General features: G+C 46.0%; 1 protein-coding gene across 4 annotated transcripts in view; it reads right to left on the bottom strand.

Annotated features, from left to right (window-relative positions):
• Positions 1-24,635, bottom strand: part of fynb (FYN proto-oncogene, Src family tyrosine kinase b) — a 98,659-nt gene that overhangs the window by 11,098 nt on the left and 62,926 nt on the right. For 2 of the 4 annotated variants that reach the window (XM_038296505.1, XM_038296506.1), the window contains exons 4-8: positions 15,917-16,013; positions 10,373-10,471; positions 10,185-10,288; positions 9,949-10,098; positions 3,355-3,519 (exon numbers count right to left, since the gene is read on the bottom strand). In XM_038296505.1, the coding sequence (XP_038152433.1) occupies positions 3,355-3,519; positions 9,949-10,098; positions 10,185-10,288; positions 10,373-10,471; positions 15,917-16,013 (615 nt within the window). Of the gene's footprint in view, positions 1-2,946; positions 3,103-3,354; positions 3,520-9,948; positions 10,099-10,184; positions 10,289-10,372; positions 10,472-15,916; positions 16,014-24,635 lie in introns of all 4 variants that reach the window. The other 2 variants (XM_038296508.1, XM_038296507.1) reach the window with 2 other exon arrangements.

Here is a 24,635-nt window from a genome sequence, read left to right on the forward strand (position 1 = left end):
GTTTCTCTGACTGATTGCCTGGATGTTTTCTCTTTCATGCTTGGTGTGAGGGAATGCTTAAGAAACAGCTACAGATGCAGGTAAAATCAGCCGCTACAAGCTCATTGAGGAGGATCATGCCTTGCAAGTCATTGATTCGATGGAATCAACTGGTTTTAACTTGATGGAAACATTTAGCCAGTCAATCAAATTAATCTTTTTCTAACTGCCTTTTCCAGATCACATTCTCCTCTTGCTTCAAAATTAGCTTCAAAGTAGCATTTGATTGGTCTGCTGGATGTTAACGTCAACGTCTCTTTAGTAAAGAGTGAAAAATGTCAAAAGATATTTTTAAAAGTACAAATCTGATATTGAAGAAAAATAATAAAATCTAATAAAACAGCAAAGTTGATCTAAAAAACTTTTATTTTTTTTTTCTAAATTAAGACCTTTTTCAAGTTTCTTTTTCTGTTCATTTTCCCCCAATTTCCTTTTTCAAAACTTTCTCTGTGTTTGCAACAAGAGAACAAAATTCACTCCATAAAGTTCGGGAACCACTCAGTTAGTAGGGATTGGTTTCTGGATTCCACTGTATGCCTGTTAGCTGAGCAGCCGTCTGGAGGCCTCCAGGGGCCAAGGCCCCGAGCCCACCGCCTCTCCTGCTGGAAGTCTGGACGTTTCTACTGAGACAGGGCCTCACAAAAGTATTCACACCTCCTCAGACAGTTTTTCATTCCTTACACTTATTTATATATTTCATCCAGCTTTGATGGACAGGTAGAACAAAGGGAACTTTGATTAAGCTGCAATTTAAAAACAGAAAAAATGTAATATCCAAGTGGTAGACACTGAATTTTCAGTCTGGTTACATTTAATGAGATCATCTGAGCAGGTGGTGATAAAACAATTAGAACGCTGATATGCCAAACAGAAGGGAGGAGAAATTGCAAACTACAAGGGCCAGATATACATTTTATGGTAGGCAGAGAAAACCCAAATAAAATCACACTTTTGGTAAAAAAAATGATAAAAATATAACTGAAATTCAGATCTTTTTTGGCAAAATATCTCACATCTCTAGATGTTAAAATATGAAGGCATTGGAGCAGCAGAGAGAGCTGGTTCTACACTCACCTCACTGTCACACTTTGCTTTCTAAATGCAAAACATGAAATATTTGCCACTGGAATACGATGATTTTTGTTAAAAATAAAGCAACTCAGTCATTTTATTTCAGTAATATCTAATTATCTTAGGTCAAGGGCAATAATCATCACTCGATTGGCAGATCATCTTATTTCAAATTAAGGTAAAATAAATGCATTTTATTTTAAATAATTTAATCTGTACTTCAATGATGAGGAAAAACGGATCCAAAGGATTTCTTCCTCAATCTATTTATCATCGAAGATAAAATTTTTCTACATAAATGCAAATTTTAATGGTGAACTGCTTATAATCTATTCTTCTTCTATTTATTATTTTTTTAATCTTTTTTATTGTCTGCTGTTATTGTGGCTCCTTAGCATCGTTGCTACTTTACATACAACAATTTACAGGAAATTATCATTATTTATGCTTCTACTGGCAGTTAAAAAACTGAAATATTGTAATTTTTCTAGAATAAATAGATTTTTTCCCATATTTAGGAGGCAGGTAAGAGAATTTGCCTACAGAATATTTTTTTATATTTAAAATAAGAAAGAATTATCTTAGTTCATATGCATAATTATCTGCATTTAAAGTCATAGGGAAACAGCTGTTCCAACCGTTGCCAGACTTTACACGAGTGAATAAAGTGAATGTGATTGGTTGATTATCAAGGGGGAGTGGTTGTTGTGGCGGAAGGTTCGCAAGAAAGTTCGATTGTTGCCGGTGTCTTGGAAGTATCTTGCTAACCAGTTAGCAACTTAGTGCTAGTAGGTTCCCAATGGTAAATTCCATTGGGACCAAGTAGCACTAAATTGGTGACTTAGAAACGACACTGTCAAGGAACGCTATGGACAGAGGAAACATGCAAGAGGAGGAGAGTTTAGTGTCGGAGGTCGAGGATGAGTCTCCTCCGTCATCCATTTTTTATTTAGAGGAGGAAAGCGGGGACGAAGATGTTGTGGAAGAGGACGCCAGGGCGGCAGAAGCTTGGTTTGGTGTAGAAGGCTTCCAGCCGCACATGTTTGAGCCCTTGCCTCGCAACGCTGCCAGTTCTGTTAGCTCTACGCCTGCTGAAGACACAGACGTCCATCCCCGTGAACACTGGGACGGAACTCAATGGGAAAGGAAATGATTCTTATTTCTGATTTTAACTGTTGCGTATATTAGCTGCAACATATGAATCAAGATGCTATGAGCGAAGACATTTGATTGACAGATGACCGTTGATATATGATTGGCTGAATTTAGGTGTTCAGGATGATGTATAACTAACTGGCCTGCAGAAGATAGCGAAAAAAAACAGAATTTTCTAACTTTAGGGACAATATCATCTGATAAAGAGTACATTTATATACATGTTTAAGCCAAAATAATTTAACATTTAAATATGATTTATTTTAGCATCTAAATGACACTTATTTTGAGAATGTGTCCTTATTCTTAGATTTTAGAAGATTGCATTAGTTCAGTGTACAAATAAAGATACAAACCAAAGAACCAAAGAATGGCTGCTGGTATTTTAAAGCTGACCTGTTATGAAAGAGTTATAAATGTTTTTATTTCTTTTTAAGATCTTTCCAGGGACAAGAGATGAAAAATATCCTTTTGGCTAATTCTGGTGCATTTTCAGGAATGTTTATTATTGAACACTGTCTCTTTCAAATAAATCAATAAATCTAAAAAAAAAAAAAAAAAACATCTGAGGAGGTTATGGATCGTTTTGTGAGGCGCTGATTGCAAAAGTGTCTTGTTAATCAGAGGATTTCCTGAACAACAATTCAAAGACTTTTAATTATTTTTAATAAACATTCTTACCAGAGAACACTTCGGCAAAACATCCCGTCCCCAGCTTCACTTCCAGGTGAAGTGCGTCTCTGCTGATCTCCCAGGCATCATGACTCAAGCCCACAGTGTCAGGGATGTAGTTCATGCACACGCCCGTTAAATTAAAGCACAAACCATCCGCACTCTCTAAAGGGAGGGGGGAAGCAAGGCACACAGGGTTAACTATGAAGGAGAGATGCATGCACCGAGGCTCACATGGACGGAGGCCATCTTTAGGGAGGCAGAGGCTCCTGACATGACAATAATCAATTATTCATCATTTATTTATTGGTTTCCACATTTCCTTGTGTGTCTGGTGTCTCTGCCCCCATGTTTGTGACCCCTACCCCCCGCCTCCGTCCACGCGGCCTCGTCCTCTGGAGGCGACAGGATCCGTACCCATCCAGACCTCCCCAAACTGCCCGTTCCCCAGGCGCTTGATGAGCTGCAGCGACTCCCGTGGGATCTCCCACACGTCTTTGGTTTTCACCGACAGGTCGGCGAGGCGGGGCATCCCTTTGTGGCAGGGAACCACCAGGCGGCAGCAGAGACCCGCAGCGCGGTCTGCAGCAACACGCCGCGCAGCGCCACGCAAAGAGGAGCAGAGGGAGACGTGTGCAAAGGGTTAGCAAAGACAGCAAGAGGGAAATAAAAAGCCTGGAGGACAGAATCCAGTGAAGCATAGAGAAGAATTCATGTCAGACTTTAGCCTGAGAGGAGCATCAAACACATTTTAATATCAGATCATTTAAACCCAGGAAGTATTGAATGTTATTAACAAAAGATGATTTCATCAACAGAAGAACAGCTGTCCAAACCAACACCTAACCTAATTACAGGACATCTGGCCCACTCCTCTTTACAGAGCAGTTCTTGTTCAGTCACACTGGCCCCGACCATCACACTACCACCGCCGTGTTGGACTGGCAGCAGATGTTATGTTACTTTAACACTTTGTTTTTCAGCCTTTATTTATGTTTGTTTATTATTCACGGCATTTTGTTTCAGCTACACCGAGTAACTTTTAAGCCAAATATTAGCTTATTTTGAGATATATGAAATTATTTTTAACATTAGCCTATCGATATAAACTGAAAAAAACTCAGCCGTTTAGCTACAGAGGATCAGATCCGTCACTGAATGGGTCATGTGACCCAAAGCGCTGCTTTACAGTTTTATCCCAGAGGTTTGGGGGATCATTAGGATAACAACTCTGACCTTAACCTGGCAGTGAGACCTGCAGTTCTGGGCTCTACTGAGGCCTCCTGGATGAGCTGAGGACTCAGACAGTTCCAGGATCTTCTCCTCTGCTCCTTGTTTCTGATCAGATCAGAAACAATCTACAGTCATTTGCTATAATCAGCTTCTTGAAGGTTTTCAGATTCTGGATCTGCTTCTGTCTGCGATCTCTTAAGGCTGATTTATACTTTGAAACTAGGTTGTTTGCGTAGGTGTCACAGTGAACAAAAAGATGTCCCCGCCCCCTCCGCAGACACTCCGCTGCACCTCTCCCAAATTGTAGGTGCCACAGACAGGAGGCCATCTTGTTTTGTTTTTATGACCAAAATTGCGGAAAACAACTCGTGAAATTTGACCTGCTAGAAGAGCGAGGTGCGCGAGAATGCTGGGACCCTTTTTCCACCTGGATCTCCGCTGTTTTTCGCCCTCATGTCCTTCCGTTGTCGTCCCCACTTCCTCACCGCCTCGTCCGTATCTAGACCCACAGCGTGTACTGTAGCACAGACAACGCTCAAAATTGAGCATAAATTAAAAATGTCTGCATCAACCTCACTGCGATACACTGCTGCAGGGAGTATAACCAGCCCTTTAGCCTACTTCCTGTTATCAGATAGGTTCTATCTAGAGTAGGGGTCACCAACGTCCACATGGGGTGCCCTCAACGCCTTCTGAAAACAGCAACTCAGCAGTGGGCTAAGTTTGAAATTTTATTTTATTCCTTGACTCTTCTTTTTAATCATTTATAGAGCATTTGATCATAGTAATCACATAGGGCATTTTAATAATAATAAAATGATAATGTTTAAAGTAAAATTAAAAATGAAAAGTTAACAATAAAAATGTGTTTAATTATGATGAAGTTTAGGTCAACGCTGACCCCTCTTGTTCATAGGTCAGTATTGGTAGCCCTTCCTATGATTCGGTAGCCATGAAGTAGCCCCTCAGCCTTGAAATGGTTGGTGACCCCTGATCTAGATGATTTCTGGTGAAACGCTTGCAGAAAGTTGCAGACAGATAACTCGTAGCAGAACAAGCTGCGTGTTTTGTTTTTCTCCTAGGTTGGTTTGGAGGACTTAGAATGTATTAATCTAATATTAAAATATATTTGATGCCCTGAAACATTTAGAAGTGACAAAAAAAGCAAAAAGAAGGTAAACATTTTGAGCTGTGCTGTAAATCAGTGGGACTAATCTTGGCCAGAATGTCCAGGAGGGACCTGCTGTGTTTCCCCTCCCTCCTTTAGGCTAATGATGTCTCCTATGGTTTTTATGGCCCTGCTGTCTGTAATCTGTGAGGAGAACATTACGTCCTGTTCAGGCCTCATATGTTGCGGCATTAACGGTTTCCATTCCACTGATCCCACATCGCTCTGCTGTTTGCACTGCATTGATTGAACCGGTGGAGTACAGCCCCTCCCCCCCGGGTGTTTGCACGGCCCGGCAGCTCCCCTGTTGGAGAACTGAACCATCAACCTGTCCATCAGGACTCCTCTGGGCCGCCTCAGCTCTAAACAAAAGGAAAATCAAAGCAGCCCTGTGTTCATAAAAGCTGCAAATATCAGGAGAAGTGTAAGACTGGAGCCCAGGGAGCTCTCACTGTTCTGCTGTAATAAAAACACACAGGTTGATGGTTTCCAGTCGCTCTGACTGAAGGCTCAGGGCATCAGAGGGAAGCTTGGAGCAGAAAAACAACGTTTGCTCTGCTTCACAGAGCGGCGATATGTCCTAAATGTAGGCTATACGGAGCAGCAGGGAGGTTAGCAGCGAATCCATGGCGATGGCGTCACGCCGTCGATACGTCGATGGGCCAACTGGAGCATGTCAGAAAAATCCTCCTGCTGTCGGGAAGGGGGGGGCATGAGAGGAGGCCAGAGGTTGGACCCAGCCTCAGCTATGTCCTCCTATATCTGATGGTAAAGTCAGAGTGTAGTCTCGAGTCTGAAACCTCAACTTTCAAGTCTTTCTTTGTTCTTTATATGTTAATGTCTATAAAGGACAATTTTTCTCTTTAAATCTGCATCTATGTCAACCAGTTGATGAGATGTCGGCTATTTCATCGTAGCAGAACGATTAGTCCATCGCTAAAATGTGGGACAAAGATGGAAGTTGAACACTTTGAGGTTAACAGACTCAGAAGAAATGAGCTTCTTCAGAGGCCGATGTGATTCGATCTGGTCCAGGAGTTTGTTTATCATGGATGACTGACATTAGTTATCACTTTTAACTAACTGCTGTTTTAAAATTAAAATACCGAGTCTTTTCAAGTAAACGGGCTCAAGTTGGGAAGGAAATATAAGACTTTATCAAATCATCCAGGAGGGTTTGGAGACCTGAAGGAAAGCATGGTGGAGAGCAGTGATGCTGTGGGCCTCTTTCTAAAGAACGCTGCCAGATAGGGTGGCATCATCGAATCCAATCATCTGACACTAAATGCGCCCCCTTCTCAGTCTGCGCGGATCCTCTGGCCCCAGCTGTCCTATGGCCCCTCCTTTCCTCTTCCCCTGCCTGTCCTCTTGCCCCGCCTGTCCTCTGGCCCCTCCTATCCTCTTGCCCTGTCTGACCTCTGGCCCCTCCCATCCTCTTGCCCCGCCTGTCCTCTTGCCCCGCCTGTCCTCTGGCCCCTCCTATCCTCTTGCCCTGTCTGACCTCTGGCCCCTCCCATCCTCTTGCCCCGCCTGTCCTCTTGCCCCGCCTATCCTCTTGCCCCACCTGTCCTCTTGCCCCGCCTGTCCTCTTGCCCCGCCTGTCCTCTGGCCCCTCCCATCCTCTTGCCCCGCCTATCCTCTTGCCCCGCCTATCCACTGGCCCCGCCTATCCTCTTGCCCTGTCTGACCTCTGGCCCCTCCCATCCTCTTGCCCCGCCTATCCTCTTGCCCCGCCTATCCACTGGCCCCGCCTATCCTCTTGCCCTGTCTGACCTCTGGCCCCTCCTATCCTCTTGCCCCGCCTGTCCTCTGGCCCCTCCCATCCTCTGGCCCCTCCCATCCTCTTGCCCCGCCTGTCCTCTTGCCCCGCCTGTCCTCTGGCCCCTCCTATCCTCTTGCCCCGCCTGTCCTCTGGCCCCTCCCATCCTCTTGCCCCGCCTGTCCTCTTGCCCCGCCTGTCCTCTGGCCCCTCCCATCCTCTTGCCCCGCCTATCCTCTTGCCCCGCCTATCCACTGGCCCCGCCTATCCTCTTGCCCTGTCTGACCTCTGGCCCCTCCCATCCTCTTGCCCCGCCTGTCCTCTTGCCCCGCCTATCCTCTTGCCCCACCTGTCCTCTTGCCCCGCCTGTCCTCTTGCCCTGTCTGACCTCTGGCCCCTCCCATCCTCTTGCCCCGCCTATCCACTGGCCCCGCCTATCCTCTTGCCCTGTCTGACCTCTGGCCCCTCCTATCCTCTTGCCCCGCCTGTCCTCTGGCCCCTCCCATCCTCTTGCCCCTCCCATCCTCTTGCCCCGCCTGTCCTCTGGCCCCTCCCATCCTCTTGCCCCTCCTATCCTCTTGCCCCGCCTGTCCTCTGGCCCCTCCCATCCTCTTGCCCCGCCTGTCCTCTTGCCCCGCCTATCCTCTTGCCCCGCCTGTCCTCTTGCCCCGCCTGTCCTCTGGCCCCTCCTATCCTCTTGCCCCGCCTGTCCTCTGGCCCCTCCCATCCTCTTGCCCCGCCTGTCCTCTTGCCCCTCCCATCCTCTTGCCCCTCCCATCCTCTTGCCCCGCCTGTCCTCTGGCCCCTCCCATCCTCTTGCCCCTCCCATCCTCTTGCCCTGTCTGACCTCTGGCCCCTCCTATCCTCTTGCCCCGCCTGTCCTCTGGCCCCTCCCATCCTCTTGCCCCTCCCATCCTCTTGCCCCGCCTGTCCTCTGGCCCCTCCCATCCTCTTGCCCCGCCTATCCTCTTGCCCCGCCTGTCCTCTTGCCCCGCCTGTCCTCTTGCCCCGCCTGTCCTCTTGCCCCGCCTGTCCTCTTGCCCCGCCTGTCCTCTGGCCCCTCCCATCCTCTTGCCCCTCCTATCCTCTTGCCCCGCCTGTCCTCTGGCCCCTCCCATCCTCTGGCCCCTCCCATCCTCTTGCCCCGCCTGTCCTCTGGCCCCTCCCATCCTCTTGCCCCGCCTGTCCTCTTGCCCCGCCTATCCTCTTGCCCCGCCTGTCCTCTTGCCCCGCCTGTCCTCTTGCCCCGCCTGTCCTCTTGCCCCGCCTGTCCTCTGGCCCCTCCCATCCTCTTGCCCCTCCTATCCTCTTGCCCCTCCTATCCTCTTGCCCCGCCTGTCCTCTGGCCCCTCCCATCTCTTGCCCCTCCTATCCTCTTGCCCCGCCTGTCCTCTGGCCCCTCCCATCCTCTTGCCCCGCCTGTCCTCTTGCCCCGCCTATCCTCTTGCCCCGCCTGTCCTCTTGCCCCGCCTGTCCTCTTGCCCCGCCTGTCCTCTTGCCCCGCCTGTCCTCTGGCCCCTCCTATCCTCTTGCCCCGCCTGTCCTCTGGCCCCTCCCATCCTCTTGCCCCGCCTGTCCTCTTGCCCCTCCCATCCTCTTGCCCCTCCCATCCTCTTGCCCCGCCTGTCCTCTGGCCCCTCCCATCCTCTTGCCCCGCCTATCCTCTTGCCCCTCCCATCCTCTTGCCCCTCCCATCCTCTTGCCCCGCCTGTCCTCTGGCCCCTCCCATCCTCTTGCCCCGCCTATCCTCTTGCCCCGCCTATCCACTGGCCCCGCCTATCCTCTTGCCCTGTCTGTCCTCTGGCCCCTCCTGTCCTCTGGCTCCGCCTGTCCTCTTGCCCCGCCTGTCCTCTTGCCCCGCCTATCCACTGGCCCCGCCTATCCTCTTGCCCCGCCTATCCACTGGCCCCGCCTATCCTCTTGCCCTGTCTGTCCTCTGGCCCCTCCTGTCCTCTGGCTCCGCCTATCCTCTTGCCCCGCCTGTCCTCTTGCCCCGCCTGTCCTCTTGCCCCGCCTGTCCTCTTGCCCCGCCTGTCCTCTTGCCCCGCCTGTCCTCTGGCCCCTCCCATCCTCTTGCCCCTCCTATCCTCTTGCCCCGCCTGTCCTCTGGCCCCTCCCATCCTCTGGCCCCTCCCATCCTCTTGCCCCGCCTGTCCTCTGGCCCCTCCCATCCTCTTGCCCCGCCTGTCCTCTTGCCCCGCCTATCCTCTTGCCCCGCCTGTCCTCTTGCCCCGCCTGTCCTCTTGCCCCGCCTGTCCTCTTGCCCCGCCTGTCCTCTGGCCCCTCCCATCCTCTTGCCCCTCCTATCCTCTTGCCCCGCCTGTCCTCTGGCCCCTCCCATCTCTTGCCCCTCCTATCCTCTTGCCCCGCCTGTCCTCTGGCCCCTCCCATCCTCTTGCCCCGCCTGTCCTCTTGCCCCGCCTATCCTCTTGCCCCGCCTGTCCTCTTGCCCCGCCTGTCCTCTTGCCCCGCCTGTCCTCTTGCCCCGCCTGTCCTCTGGCCCCTCCTATCCTCTTGCCCCGCCTGTCCTCTGGCCCCTCCCATCCTCTTGCCCCGCCTGTCCTCTTGCCCCTCCCATCCTCTTGCCCCTCCCATCCTCTTGCCCCGCCTGTCCTCTGGCCCCTCCCATCCTCTTGCCCCGCCTATCCTCTTGCCCCTCCCATCCTCTTGCCCCTCCCATCCTCTTGCCCCGCCTGTCCTCTGGCCCCTCCCATCCTCTTGCCCCGCCTATCCTCTTGCCCCGCCTATCCACTGGCCCCGCCTATCCTCTTGCCCTGTCTGTCCTCTGGCCCCTCCTGTCCTCTGGCTCCGCCTGTCCCCACAGAGCCGTGCTCCAAACGCAGCGTTGTACCTGAGTAGTGCTGAACCAGCTGCTGCAGCGTGTCGAACTGAGCCCTGGTGGTGATGTAATAGCCTCCGCTGTCCAGCTTGCGAATCTTATAGTGCTTGACATGATCTCCTTTCACGTCGTCCCAGTCCCGTATGGAGAGGGAGAAGGCCCCTGGGGGACACAGGGGAAAACAGGAAAAATGACCCCCCCCCCTCACACACAGATAGGAGGCAGCAGGGGACGGAGCTGTTCTTTACCCTTGGTGGTTTCGCTCTCTCGGATCAGGTAGGTGCCCCGAGGGTTTCCGGTGGACAGCAGCTGCCTCTCTGCGTCCTTCCGGCCCAGTTTACCGAAGTACCAGCTGTGATGGCGGACAGAGAGCTGTTAGCTAGCTGCTGCTTTATGCTAACAGAGCAAACACATTCAACCAAGACGCAGCACTCACTCTTCAGCCTGGATGGAGTCCACAGGAGCCACATAGTTACTGGGAATGTAGCCGCTGCCCCCAGTGGTCAGCGAGCGGGCGTCCCACCAGTCCCCTTCACTGAAACACAGAGAGGTCAGAGGTCAGAGAAGGGTCATCTGCCATCGTCATCCATCTCCTGGTAGCTGGTGGACTTATGATGCTGAAATAAAGGTGGTTGTCGAGCAGAAGTCAGATGTGATGAAACCAGACCTTCTAGCTCCAAACTGCCTGTCTGAGTTTAATGAACTCCAAGTCTGATCATCTACAGAGTACAGCAGGATCTATTCCTGGAAATAATTATCCTTATAAAATATTCATCCCGTACTGCTATTAAAGTTTTCCTTCCTTGTTATTTTCTAAAGGTTAAGCCTGCAGTCTGTTTGCTCCAACCAAACCTGGAGCAGTTTCACCTGGCAGCCTGACGTGCAGCTCGCTTCAGGCTGAAGCTGAATGCATGATATCTGCTGATGTTATTACACAGGCGCGTATCGGCCGCCCGCTAACGCTCGCTCACAGTCTCAGCATGTTGGAGCGACTGGCCTGAGGACGGGGACGGACTCCGCTGCAGGAATGACACCTTTCCAGAATGACGGCATGTTTCCCATTGTTTTAAGAGCTGCTTCCTGGAGCTGCGGTTGTCATGGCGATGGCGCAGCTCTCCTAATGAGTTTTTTTTTCTCAGAGTGAGTCAGTCTTTACGCTTTTAAAAGAAGCTGCCATCATCGACACCAGTATGGAGTCTATTATTGTTGCAAGCAAAGAAGATGATTTGTAAATTGAAATTAGAAGGAAAAAAATGAAAACAAAATGAAAAAAACAAAAATTTTAAGAGTTACTTTACTTTACTTAGATTTTGTTTTTGTTTTTTCCACATTTATTTTTCATAATTTATTTTTTCAAATAATTATTCTTTAATTTTACGGATCTTACAGGAAAAACTTTTTTACCTTATATGTTACATTAAATAAATAATTAAATAAATAAAAAATCATATTGATTAAACAGTTCTTCTAACTTAGATTTGTGGATTAAATTATTTTTAAATTTCACTTTACAAAATGTTCTTTGCAACAATAATGGAACCAAACTCACTCCATACAGAATCAGTTCCCTAGTGTCCAACGGTAGGCTGTTATTCTGGCGTCATGGCGACAGAAGGGGAAGCTCCCCAGCATCCAGTTCTCTGAGCTTTTCCATATTCTGCTACATTATAAACATTTCTACCTCTCAGGAAATCACTGATTTTACTTTCACAGCTTCTCTGCCTCTGACTGAGAAAAGGCTCCACACAGCATGATGCTGCCACCACCATCATGGCGGGGAGGCTGTGTTTACATGTTCAGTGGAGGTTTATTCTGCTCACGAAGGTCCAATAAATCTAAGGAATGACCTTTGGTCTGGTTTTCTTTGTGCCCTTCTGCAGCTGCTCAGATAAACCGACTCCTTCCCAGCGATGCTATTCTAGCTGTAGAAGGTATCCACGCTGTGCAGAGCTCCTTAAAAACATGGCGGCTCTACCCCTACTGGCCACTAAATGATCTTGTCTGACAAAGCTGGGAACTGAGCAGTCTGCGTGGATAAAGAAAGCAGAGGCAGGACAGAAAGGAGGAGCTCCAGCTGGTGGGTCACGCCCTCATTACCACAGCTCCCACAGCCATGCCCAGTCCTCCCATCAGGAGGTTCTGATCTCTGCTGATGTTGCTAAGGAAGCTAAAGCTGGAGCCAGCAGAGGTGGAGGAGAGGAAGAGCTGCTGGTTCTTCACTGATGCTGACTGAAGCCACAATGGGGACAACAAAGAGACGCCTCCTTCTGCTCAGGGGATCCCTGGGGGGGTGGGGTGGGGGGTTGGGGTAGAGACGGAGCCTCAGACAGATTCCTACCCATCATTAGACAAAAAAAACCCCCAACCTTTCAGAGATTAACACCCATCATCTAATAGGAAGAACCTACTGAGGTATGAAGGGGAGAGAAAAGGAAAGGATAAAGGACACAAGGAAGGAAGGAAGGAAGGAAGGAAAGGATAAAGGACACAAGGAAGGAAGGAAGGAAGCAAGGAAGGAAAGGACACAAGGAAGGAAGGAAGAAGGACACTTAGAAGGAAGGGGGAAAGGAAGGAAAGGATAAAGGACACAAAGAAGGAAGGAAGGAAGGAAGGAAGGAAGGAAGGAAGGAAGGAAGGAAGGAAAAGATAAAGGACACAAGGAAGGAAGGAATGACACTTAGAAGAAAGGGGAGAAGGAAGGAAAGGATAAATGACACAAAGAAGGAAGGAAGGAAGGATAGAAGGAAGGAAAGAAGGAAGGAAGGAAGGAAAGGATAAAGGACACAAGGAAGGAAAGAAGGAAGGAAGGAAGGAAAGGATAAAGGACACAAGGAAGGAAGGAAGAAAGGACACTTAGAAGGAAGGGGGAAAGGAAGGAAAGGATAAAGGACACAAAGAAGGAAGGAAGGAAGCAAGGAAGGAAAGGACACAAGGAAGGAAGAAAGGGCACTTGGAAGGAAGGGGGAAAGGAAGGAAAGGATAAAGGACACAAAGAAGGAAGGAAGGAAGGAAGGAAGGAAAAGATAAAGGACACAAGGAAGGAAGGAATGACACTTAGAAGAAAGGGGAGAAGGAAGGAAAGGATAAATGACACAAAGAAGGAAGGAAGGATAGAAGGAAGGAAGGAAGGGATAAAGGACACAAGGAAGGAAGGAAGGAAGGACTCAGAAGGAAGGGAGGAAGGAAGGAAAGGATAAAGGACATAAAGAAGGAAGGAAGGAAGGAAGGAAAGGATAAAGGACACAAGGAAGGAAGGAAGAAAGGACACGTAGAAGGAAGGGAGGAAGGAAGGAAAGGATAAAGGACACAAAGAAGGAAGGAAGGAAATGATAAAGGACACAAGGAAGGAAGGGAGAAAGGAAGGAAAGGACAAAGGACACAAGGAAGGAAGTAGGAAGGACACTTAGATGGAAGAGGGGGAAGGAATGAAAGGATAAAGGACACAAAGAAGGAAGGAAGGATAGAAGGATGGAAGGAAAGGATAAAGGACACAAGGAAGGAAGGAAGGGAGGAAGAAGGGAATGAAGGAAAGGATAAAGGACACAAAGGATGGAAGGAAGGAAGGAAAGGATAAAGGACACAAAGGAAGGAAGGAAGGAAGGAAAGGATAAAGGACACAGGGGATGGAAGGAAGGTAGGAAGGAAGGAAAGGATAAAGGACACAAAGGAAGGAAGGAATGAAGGAAGGAATGGATATAGGACACAAAAGAAAAAAGGACAGAAGGAATTTTATTTTTTCACCGTGTTAGGTTACAAGAAAGGAAGGACTCACAGAGAAGTAGAGAACCAGGAAAGAAAGAATTAAATGGAAGAAGCAATACAAGAAGGAAGGAGAGGCTGAAGGGTTGAAAGGAAGGACTGAAGGAAATAAGGAAGTAGGGGTTTAAAGAAGAGGAGAAGGAAAAATAGAGGAAGGACACCTCAATAAGAGTGAAGCGGTGAATGAGGCAAATTGGTGAGGAAGGAGGAAAGGAAGCAGACCTCAAAGGAAGGAAGAAAGTGGAAACTGTTTAGAAAAGAGGAAGTGAAAGTCTGGAAGAAACAGTTTTCTAAACTTTTCCTAAACTGGTCTGGAACCAAAAGATCTGATGATGAAGATGGAGACGCTGACAGCAAGAGGACGTAAACAGGCAGTGCTCTGTCCCCTACTGTCCCCTACTGTCTCCTATTGTCTCCTATTGTCTCCTCTGTCTCCTCCCCTGCTCAGCCACATACAGAGCAGAACAACAGGAGGAGTAAACAAAAAGCCTGGTCTGCCTCCAGATGGGTTCAGAGCCTCCCTCCCTGCAGAGGAGCGTATAATTAAAGTCAGAACTGTGGACTGAGACGAGCCGTCCACAGAACCACTGTGTTTATTCATAGCTCTGAGTGGACTAGAACCGCTCCGGTCCAACAGCTGCTTTCTGAGGAGGCTCTGCTTTAACAGACAACAACAGACATCTGTGACAGGAGGAGGCCCCTTCCTGTCAGCCATCATCACTTCTTCTTCTGCTCTTCCCAGCCCCGTCCAGCAGGTGGCGGTGCAAGCAGGCCAGCGGGAAGCAGAGCGGAGAGCGGCTTGGAGGAGAGATGGAGCGAAGGCGCAGCTCTGTGTGACTGCTGCTGAGGAAGAGGAGCAGAGCGGGGACTGAGGGTGTGCAGGAATGTGGAATCAGCGCCTGCAGCAGGATACAGGAGGGTGTGGTGACCTAACGCCTGAGGTGATGCAGCGGTCAGAGGGAAACTGAACCTGTCATCAGATGCTAGAAATATGTGTTCCAGCTCCATAGCTGCTATCAGAGTGATAACAACCTCAGCTCGCTGTAGAAGTCTTCCTCCACTCAACTTTCCTTTACTCACTGCTCCGCAGCTCATTCCCCTTCTTAGCGTTTTGAATCTTTTAATTTCTAAACATTTTCCTTTTATTTAACCCTTCGAAGAAATAATTGACAGAGCATTTTAGTTTTTCAAAATTAGAATGTCATTGAACCTTCTGAAAAATTTGGTGTAAAATAAATTAGATCATTTAATTGCATCAAATTTGATACATAAAGCAAATCTATATTATATATTTTATGTTTTCTGTTCGCTGCAATGGTCTGAATGTTTAAATCAGTGTTTCAAGAACAAAAAACATCCCACTGATGATGCAGAAGTCTCAGAAACTCATGTATCAAATATGATACTCTTTGCTTTAAAGGTCATAAATTGGACTGAAGGTAAATTATTCAACATCCTCACATCCAGTCCGATCGGACAAACAGCATCTTCCTAACAGCTCCCAATAAAACCCTCCGTCGTACTGTGACAGAACCTGGCCTAGATGAAGGGGTGTGAATACTTTCCTGAAGCGCTTTAGGTGGGAGATCCGTATTTAACTTTGGCTGACTGCTCTGAATGTGAGACACTGAGCGGTGAGGAGATTTTTACTGCAGCGTTTGCAGCATTTGTTGGAGCGTGCGCATCAGAAGGTCACTGCGCCGCTGCAGAAGGTGAAGCTGAGCGGCAGCCGAGGAGCAGGACGGCTACAGCCCCATAAAGACACACAGGAAACACGCTGACTGGAAGGAAGACCAGCCGGCGTCCCTGTGGGTGGAGCTCGGCACTTCCTGCTCCACATCCAGATGGAAGTCTGAAGCCTGCTCCACCCTCCATAAACCCAAAATAATCTGTTTTGCGCCGCGCTGCCATGAAGCAAGCTCAGCCTGTCATTTTAGCCTCGTGAAAATCCCCAGTGAATTCAGAGGAGGTGAAAGTTCTGCTTTCAGAAAGAATTACATTTTTTTTATGCACAGACTTATTTAACCCATATGTGAAGATCTGCTCCAACTATAATAACCGGTTAACAAACAGCAGGCGCCTTAAATGATGCGGAGCCTCATGCGGACCCACCCCTTTGACCTCAGTGGAGGAGCGCACCTGCAGCTTTCACTGACTCCTACAGCGCAGAGATAAGGCTGCATGCAGACGGCGGGTTTAGCAGCGGCAGGCAGGGACTCACGTGCTGTTGAGGATCTGGAACCTCTCTCCTTTCCTGAAGTTGAGGTCGTCCTCCGTCCGTGCCTCGTAGTCATAAAGTGCCACGAAGAGAGTGACTCCTGCAGGAGGGAGAGCAGAAGGAGGAGGAGAAGAGAAACAGAGTCAGCGGCTGGAAGATTAGAAAGAGATAAAGAAACTTCAAACTTGTTTACTAACGTTGAAGAAGCTGCAGAGAGATTCAGAACGGACGCAAATATATGGAGTCAATTTTGTTCCATTATCGTTGGAAGCTAAGCGAATTTGAAAATAAAACCCAATCTGATAACTAAACTTTGTAAAAACTTCTTCATTAAAATGAGGCTTGGATTAAGAGGAAAAACTTTGCTCTTTTCTCTGAATTTATTTAAAAAAGTCTTTTTTTTTTATTTCTGTTTTCCAAATTGGATTCTATTCTCTTTACTTCTTTGGGCGGGCTTTCGTCTAGAGAGCGGAGCAAAGATTTCATTTCTTTTGGCCTGCTGGACGTTAGCAACACCATGTCTGGATCGGGCTTAAAGTCAAGAGAATGTGATCTGTGCAAAGAAATAAAAAAAGGATGCAATTGGTCAAACTCATCCTGACAGGTAAAAATTTTATAAAACAAAAATTAAAATATAAAATCTGTAAGAAAATAAAAAAATAAAATAAAAACAAAATCTGAAAAAAAAATTATTACCAAAAAAATTTAATAGAAACTGAGAAGACAGCAAAGTTACTCTCAAACCCTGATTTAAGATTTTTTTTCAAAGTTTTACTTCTGGATTTTTTTTTCCATTTAAAACTAAAGGTTCTTTGCAACAAATTTGTACCAAAATTCTCTCCATACTGTGGAGGAACATGAAGGCTGTGGTGCTGCAGGTTCAGGCAGCTCCTTCAGGTCAAACATGTTTAAGTAATTAACAGAAGACTAAATCATATTGCTAAAGTCTGCCTGTATCCCAGCTCCTTGGTTCCCAGTCGGTTCCCAGTCTGGGAATCCAGTCTTATTAGACTGGCTGAATGGGAAAGCTTTGAATCATCTGAGTGATGAAACTATGAAACTGGTGCACCTTCTGGTTCCACTGTGGCTTAAATGACAAATGTCTTTCCATAAAAAGGTGTGAGACAGCAGTGGCTGGTTGAAGTGGTGCAGAGGTTAGCGCCCTGCAGCCGTTACAGTCAGGAACTCTGTTCTGCATCATAACCAAGGAAACCCAAAATCTTTTTCATGCCTTTAAGACTGTATGAAGGATGAGACCGTCGTTAGGATTTCAGTTATCTGGATGTTATGTTCCTCAGTTAAAGTTTCACTATGGAAGAAATATAATCTCATCATGTAGAATTTTAACACTGAATTTCTATCCTGGAAAATGGAGAGTTTGAAAATGTTGACCTTCTGTCAGTCGGGGTTATACATCCCTCCAGTCTGTGTAACATAAACCGTTGATGGGTCCCAGATCCTGTGAAAATGGCCTATAGTAAGCAATAAAATGCTGAGTTTCCATGGTTACAAAGGATGGATCCTTTGGTGAAAGCAGGATCCAACTATTGTGCTACAAGCTAACTGCTACATGCTGGTATAGATTCTCAGTCATCCAGGTTACAGTCATTCCAAAAAAGTAAAAAAACAATCCACTGGACTTTGTCTCCAAGTTTGAAGACATTTCGCTTCCCATCCAGGAAGCTTTTTCAATTCAAAATGTCAGAAATAACGAGTTTTTATAGAGTGGACCAAAACAAAGCCTTGTTTTGGTTTAAAAAGAAGAAAGGTGGTTTAAAAGGTAGATGTCTTCCTTCACGCCCCTCTCAAACCGCCTATTTTCTTTTGACAGGGGCGTGAAGGAAGCCATCTATGTTAGGAAAGAAAAACCAACCTTAAAGGAATAGTACACCCAAAACACGATTAGCCTTCATTTTCTACTCACCCCCATGCTGAACAACACTCTGGAGTACTTTTTTGATATCTCAAATGCATCTGGAGATCTGGGAGGCTTCTTGCTGTCTGCTGACAATCAAATAATGGAGGTCTATGGCGCCCGAGGCAGAAAGGTCCATAAAAGTCCACAAAAAACGTGTCAATATTCCTCCATACTGCTCGTCCAATGTATTCCAAGTGTCCTGAGTGGGTAGCATCCAGAATTTACTCGAAACGAAGTCATTTAGAATGTTTTTAGAGCATAAACAGTAGTGTATAGGATTTCCTGAAAGCGCGCACATGCGCGCTCACGACTCTACGGAAACCGCGGCAGACCAAGCCAGATGAAAGTGCGCATTCAGCGTCTGCTCTGCCGATAATGCAAGCGTAGAAGAAGAAATGTGCTGTTTACCTGTGCAAAGAAAGAAACAACGAAAGAAAAATGTCTGAGGACTTCAGTGTTGAGGGAGAGCATGAGTTCTTTGCCGAGCTGAATGCGCATTTTCATCTGGTTTGGTCTGCCGGCTTCTGTAGCTTCGTGAACGCGCAGCCGCGCGCTTTCAGGAAATCCTATACACTACTGTTTATGCTCTAAAAACATTCTAAATGACTTCGTTTCGAGTAAATTATGGACGCTACCCACTCAGGACACTTGGAATACATTGGACGAGCAGTATGGAGGAATATTGACACGTTTTTTGGGGACTTTTATGGACCTTTCTGTCTCGGGCACCATAGACCTCCATTATTTGAATGTCAGCAGACAGCAAGAAGCCTCCCAGATCTCCAGATGCATTTGAGATATCAAAAAAGTACTCCAGAGTGTTGTTCAGCATGGGGGTGAGTAGAAAATGAAGGCTAATCATGTTTTGGGTGTACTATTCCTTTAAACAGAGGGGTTGGACTCAGATTTCAGCTTTTAAAAACCTACAATGCAGCAATTGAGTTAATTCCTTCTCGTTATCATTGCAGCCCCAGCCTCTGTACAGGAGAGTGGAGGACCTCGTCTGTTCAGCCAGGCCAACAATTCCCTTTAAAAAAACCCTTTCAGAGATATAGACAGGTATGGAGCATTGCAGGCTAACAAAGAAACCAAATGACCCCCAATTCCAAAGAGGTAGACCCGTTCGTCCATTTCAATTTACACTTTTTCTAAACAAAAATTAGGTTTTGATGGGTTACTCTATAAAACCAGGAACTCAACACTATTTCTGACATTTTGAATTGAAAAAGCTTCCTGGATGGGAAGAGAAACGTCTTTAAACTTAGAAACAAAGTCCAGTGGATTGATTTTTTTTTTTACTATTTTTGGAAAGCTCACAGCTAAAAGAACATTTCTGCAGTTGTTTTTGTAGTGGAACTTTTACCTCAGGATTTGGTTTCTATAGTTTTATATTTGCAGTTGAACTTCTGCAGCAGATTTTTTTTTGACATGCTTATTTCTGCATGTCAAAAAAACTAATCAGCTGCAGAAGTAGAATTTAAAGTAAAATAAAAGGACATAAAATCAGTATTAGAAATTATTACAAACGTTTAACATCTAAATATATTTCTTCTATATTTCTCCAGCGTGTCTCTCGGTTCATATCAGCTGTCCGTGCCGATGCTCCTGATGTCTTGGATAAACTCACCGTGTGAGCTGAGGTGAATCTTAGCCTTTCAGGGCAGAAGCTGCTCTTTCATTGAGCTCCTTTGGGAGATGCTGCGATTGGAGCTGAGTCAGTGCAGCCTTACTACGATCATACAGAAGCTAGAAATAAACTAGTGGCCTCTGCAGTCATTCTAGCCTGTTTCAGCCTGTCTAAAATAGAGCCAGAGCGCAGAAGGTGGGGGGATTTACCATTAGGCAATACTAGGCAGTAGCCTAGGCCCCCAAGTAACTGGGGGCCCCATAAAACTCTGTTTACATGTATGGTTAATACAACTATTCCCTATTTGTGCACATTAATGATGTTTTTGATAAGAAGCCTTCCACTAAAATGTCATCAGAACGCTGATAATATTAAGTGTGTCTTAGCCCCCCCTTCAGTGTCCACCATATTGGATCAGTCCATTTGCTGCACATGTTCAGAAAGGTCCAAACAGACAGCAGCAAACTATTTGAAAACAAATGATGCAAAGAGCAGTGTTGCCAGCTTAGCGCTTTAGTCGCTATATTTAGAAACTTTTCAGACCCCTCTAGCACTTTGATTTCTAAAAAGCACCTAGCATGAAATCTAGTGACTTTTTTCTGCTACTGGAGACTTTGGCGCCAACATCTAAAAGCAGCGAACTCTGCTCTCCAGAGCAAGTAGATTGGTAACTCCGCCTCCTGCTCTCCTCTATCTTGTCTGCTGTCATGATTCATGCAGCTATTATTTCATCCAAATGAAAAATGGAGAACAGATAAGCAGATCATGGCTTGTCTACAGTGAAAAGAAGGACTGGGTTATTTACTTTGGCCTTTTTGGAAACACAGGAAGGAGCAATCAGCTAAGTGAGCTTAGTGCTTGGAAAAAATCTTTCATTCCTTTAGAGACAGCATGAAAAGTCAGCTGAGTACAAAACATAGAGAGGAACACAAGAAGAAAAGGGACAAGAAGAGAGGGACAAAACCTAGAACAGACAATGGATGTCTATTCTATTAACATTTCTCTATCTGGATAATGGGTCTGTTTTATGAGTTGTCTTCTCAATTCAGAGGGGCCCCGGCCTGTCTTTGCCTAGGGCAACAAATTTCCTAAACCTGCCCCTTGCAGAAGGACATTACAAACTGTCTCTGTCTCTTCAAAGAGAGATAAAGACAGGGCGCTATGAGGGGCTAACATGACTGCTGCTACATGTAACTGTTTCTGTTGAGCATCAGGACGATGGAAATGGTTTGGGTGCTGAGCAGCATCATCCACATGTTCCATTAGATCAGCAGAGGTTAGCGTGAGCTGGAAGCTCATTCATCGATTGGTCTCTGAGTTGCAGGCTGGAATGCCCATCAATACGTTACATAAAGTCACGCTCTGCACTCTGGTTTGGAAAATGAAATCAGCAGATCTGCTAATGATCAATAAGATGGCTGAAAAAGACAGAAGTGAAAGGGGAACTGAGGTGACTCAGCCGCCTTCTAACGATGCTTTATGTCCAAATTAAAAACCTACAACCTCCTTTCATCTCTGTGGATTAAGATTACACCATGCAGAAAATAATCCAGACTTTGAGTTGGTGGAGTCTTGTTAAGATAAGTTAAATACAGGTGCTGGTCATAAAATTAGAATATCATGAAAAAGTAGATTGATTTCAGTAATTCCATTTAAAAAGTGAAACTTGTATATTATATTCATACATTACATACAAACTCATATATTTCAGATGTTTATTTTGTTTAATTTTGATGATTACAAATGACAACAAATGAAAATCTCAAATTCATCATATCAGAAAATTAGAATATTACTGAAGACCAATAAAAACAAAGGATTTATAGAAATGTTGGCCAACTGAAAAGTATGAACAGAAAACTATGAGCATGTACAGCACTCAGTATTTAGTTGGGCCTCCTTTGGCCTGTATTACTGCAGCAATGCGGCGTGGCATGGAGTCGATCAGTCTGTGGCACTGCTCAGGTGTTATGATAGCCCAGGTTGCTCTAATAGTGGCTTTTAGCTCTTCTGAATTGTTGGGTCTGGTGTATTGCATCTTCTTCTTCACAATACCCCATAGATTTTCTATGGGGTTAAGGTCAGGAGAGTTTGCTGGCCAATTAAGAACAGGGATACCATGGTCCTTCAACCAGGTACTGGTAGCTTTGGCACTGTGTGCAGGTGCCAAGTCCTGTTGGAAAATGAAATCTGCATCTCCAAAAAGTTGGTCAGCTGCAGGAAGCATGAAGTGCTCTAAAACTTCCTGGTATGTGGCTGCGTTGACCCTGGACCTCAGAAAACACAATGGACCAACACCAGCAGATGACATGGCACCCCAAACCATCACTGACTGTGGAAACTTTACACTGGACTTCAAGCAACGTGGATGAAGTGCCTCTCTTCTTTTCCTCCAGACTCTGGGACCTTGATTTCCAAAGGAAATGCAAAATTTACTTTCATCAGAGAACATGACTTTGGACCACTCACCAGCAGTCCAGTCCTGTTTCTCTTTAGCCCAGGCAAGACGCTTCTGACGCTGTCTGTGGTTCAAGAGTGGCTTGACACAAGGAATGCGACAGCAGAAACCCATGTCTTTCATACGTCTGTGTGTGGTGGTTCTTGAAGCACTCACTCCAGCTGCAGTCCACTCTTTGTGAATCTCCCCCACATTTTTGAATAGGTTTTGTTTCACAATCCTCTCCAGGGTGCGGTTATCTCTCTTGCTTGTACACTTTTTTCGACCACATCTTTTCCTTCCCTTCGCCTCTCTATTAATGTGCTTGGACACTGAGCTCTGTGAACAGCCAGCCTCTTTAGCGATGACCTTTTGTGTCTTGCCCTCCTTGTGCAAGGTGTCGATGGTCGTCTTTTGGACAACTGTCAAGTCAGCAGTCTTCCCCATGATTGTGTAGCCTATAGAACTAGACTGAAAGACCATTTAAAGGCTTTTGCAGGTGGTTTGAGTTAATTAGCTGATTAGAGTGTGGCACCAGGGGCCATCAATTTTGAACCTTTTCACAATATTCTAATTTTCTGATATGATGAATTTGAGATTTTCATTTGTTGTCATTTGTAATCATCAAAATTAAACAAAATAAACATCTGAAATATATGAGTTTGTATGTAATGTATGAATATAATATACAAGTTTCACTTTTTAAATGGAATTACTGAAATCAATCTACTTTTTCATGATATTCTAATTTTATGACCAGCACCTGTAGAAACACAGAGGCCTTCTGCAGAGCGGCTTGGCTCAGTCCAACATAAAGGATTTCCTGAGTAAGAATATTCTCAACCTAAACAAAGAGCTCAGAGCACAAAGACGTGCTAATGCCAGCCGGACATGCCTGACAGGGCTGGTCTGGGGTCAGCCGCGTCCAGGGGAGGGATGCCCCCGTGAGAAAGGACCCATCCATCTGTGCTGTCAGTGAGCATCATGTGAACGGCCGACCTGAGACAGCAATTTGTTCACCATTCGTTTGATGGTCTCAACATTTTACACAGTTATGAACGAGCCGTTTAACTGGCACCCGCCCACACGCTGAATGTGGGCTTTAGGTGAAACTGTCAATCTAACAGCCACATTGGCGGGTAGCCAGTAAGACAACAACATCACGCCACCTATTGTTTTTTAAGCAAGCCCTGCTTTTCAAATAAGATGTGTCACAACATGGCTGCTGTTTAACCGTTACAGCAGTTAAACCCCTTATTAGTGTGGAGTGAGTTCTTTTTCCGAGCTGTCTTTGAACGCACCTCGAGTATACACGCGTGAACGCGGGAAGTCCGACACAAGACGTGGGGCTGATGCTGAGCTGAACGTCACGGTTTTTCACAATGTTTTCACTCATACCTTTTTTTTAAACAAACCAGTCTGGTTGTTTAACGTTGTTTGCAAATTAAAATAGTTAAAAGATTTTAATTCAATCCAGTTAAGTTTATTGCAATAGCATCAATTCACAACACATGTCCTCTCAAGGCACTTTCCAGTTCACCAGATCATCCAGTCAGATTGATTCAAAGGAAAACCAGTTGATTGCATCGATTCATTGACTCTTTAGCAATCCCTCACACTAAGCATGCTTGTAGCGACAGTGGAGAGGAAAAACTCCCTTTTAACAGGAAGAAACTTCCAGCAGAACCAGGCTCAGGCTTCAATGACAAGGTCAAACATGCTAATATGTCAACATGTTAAGCTAGTTAAGCTTCCTGATTATAACTCAAAATGTTTATTGCTATAATATAAAGATCAGAGTCTGGGAGGAGATAGACAAGAAGCCAGCAGCAAGGAGAAGGATTTAGGGCAGAGGTCATGGATTAGCGGACCAGGGACCGGACCCGCCTGCTGGCTAATTCAGGCCCAACCTGATTTAAAACATGTAAAACACACGACAGCAGTGTCTAACTTAATTTGCGCTGCTTCTCCTGTTAATACGGTAAAGCCCTCCCTAGCGTCCGGTACCAGGCTGCACGTGAGACAAATGAGCCAATGAGCTGCTGTCAGTCTGGGTTGCTGCTGCTGCTACTTTTAGACACAGCAGGCAAACCTGTGGCAAGCCGGGCGATGGGAAAGAAGGAGAAGATGATGAGAAAAAGAGAGCAGAGAAAGTGTGGACTGCTGGAAGAACTGCGGGGAACTGGTGAAAGAAAAGTGAAATGGTGCTCAAAGATGACCCTGCACATTTAGAGGATGTTTGGCTCAACCTGCTGCTGTGAAGCAGGATTCTCCACCATGAACAGAATCAGAAATAAATATGGATCCAGGCTCAGAATGAGCACCTTGATATGTGTTTGAGAATGGCTTTGCACAGCATGGAATTCGTAGCTGGGAATTCTGTGTATTTGAATCACTTAAATTCACCATTTAGTCTCAGAAAACAAACAAGTTCAATTAACAGATGTCCATCTTTGTTTTCAACATCTGGATTTAATATTTTGTGACACTGGTACTGTTGGGACAACTCCTGCAATAAAGTATCTTTGTCGTTTGTTAATGGGAGGCTCTGAGTCCCACTCATAGTTGCTATAATCTTTAACGCTGAAACAATTAATCAAATTAATCGATTATTAAAATAATCTTCAGCTAATTTAGTAATCGATTAATCATTAAACTCTAAAACATTTCTTTAGCTGACAAAGTGACCCAGTTTGAGCAGAAATTATACCAAAATTGTAAAAAAAAATATATAAACTAG

Source organism: Cyprinodon tularosa, unplaced genomic scaffold, assembly GCF_016077235.1.
Source record: "Cyprinodon tularosa strain WSP-4 unplaced genomic scaffold, ASM1607723v1 ctg370, whole genome shotgun sequence".
Lineage (NCBI taxonomy): Eukaryota > Metazoa > Chordata > Actinopteri > Cyprinodontiformes > Cyprinodontidae > Cyprinodon > Cyprinodon tularosa.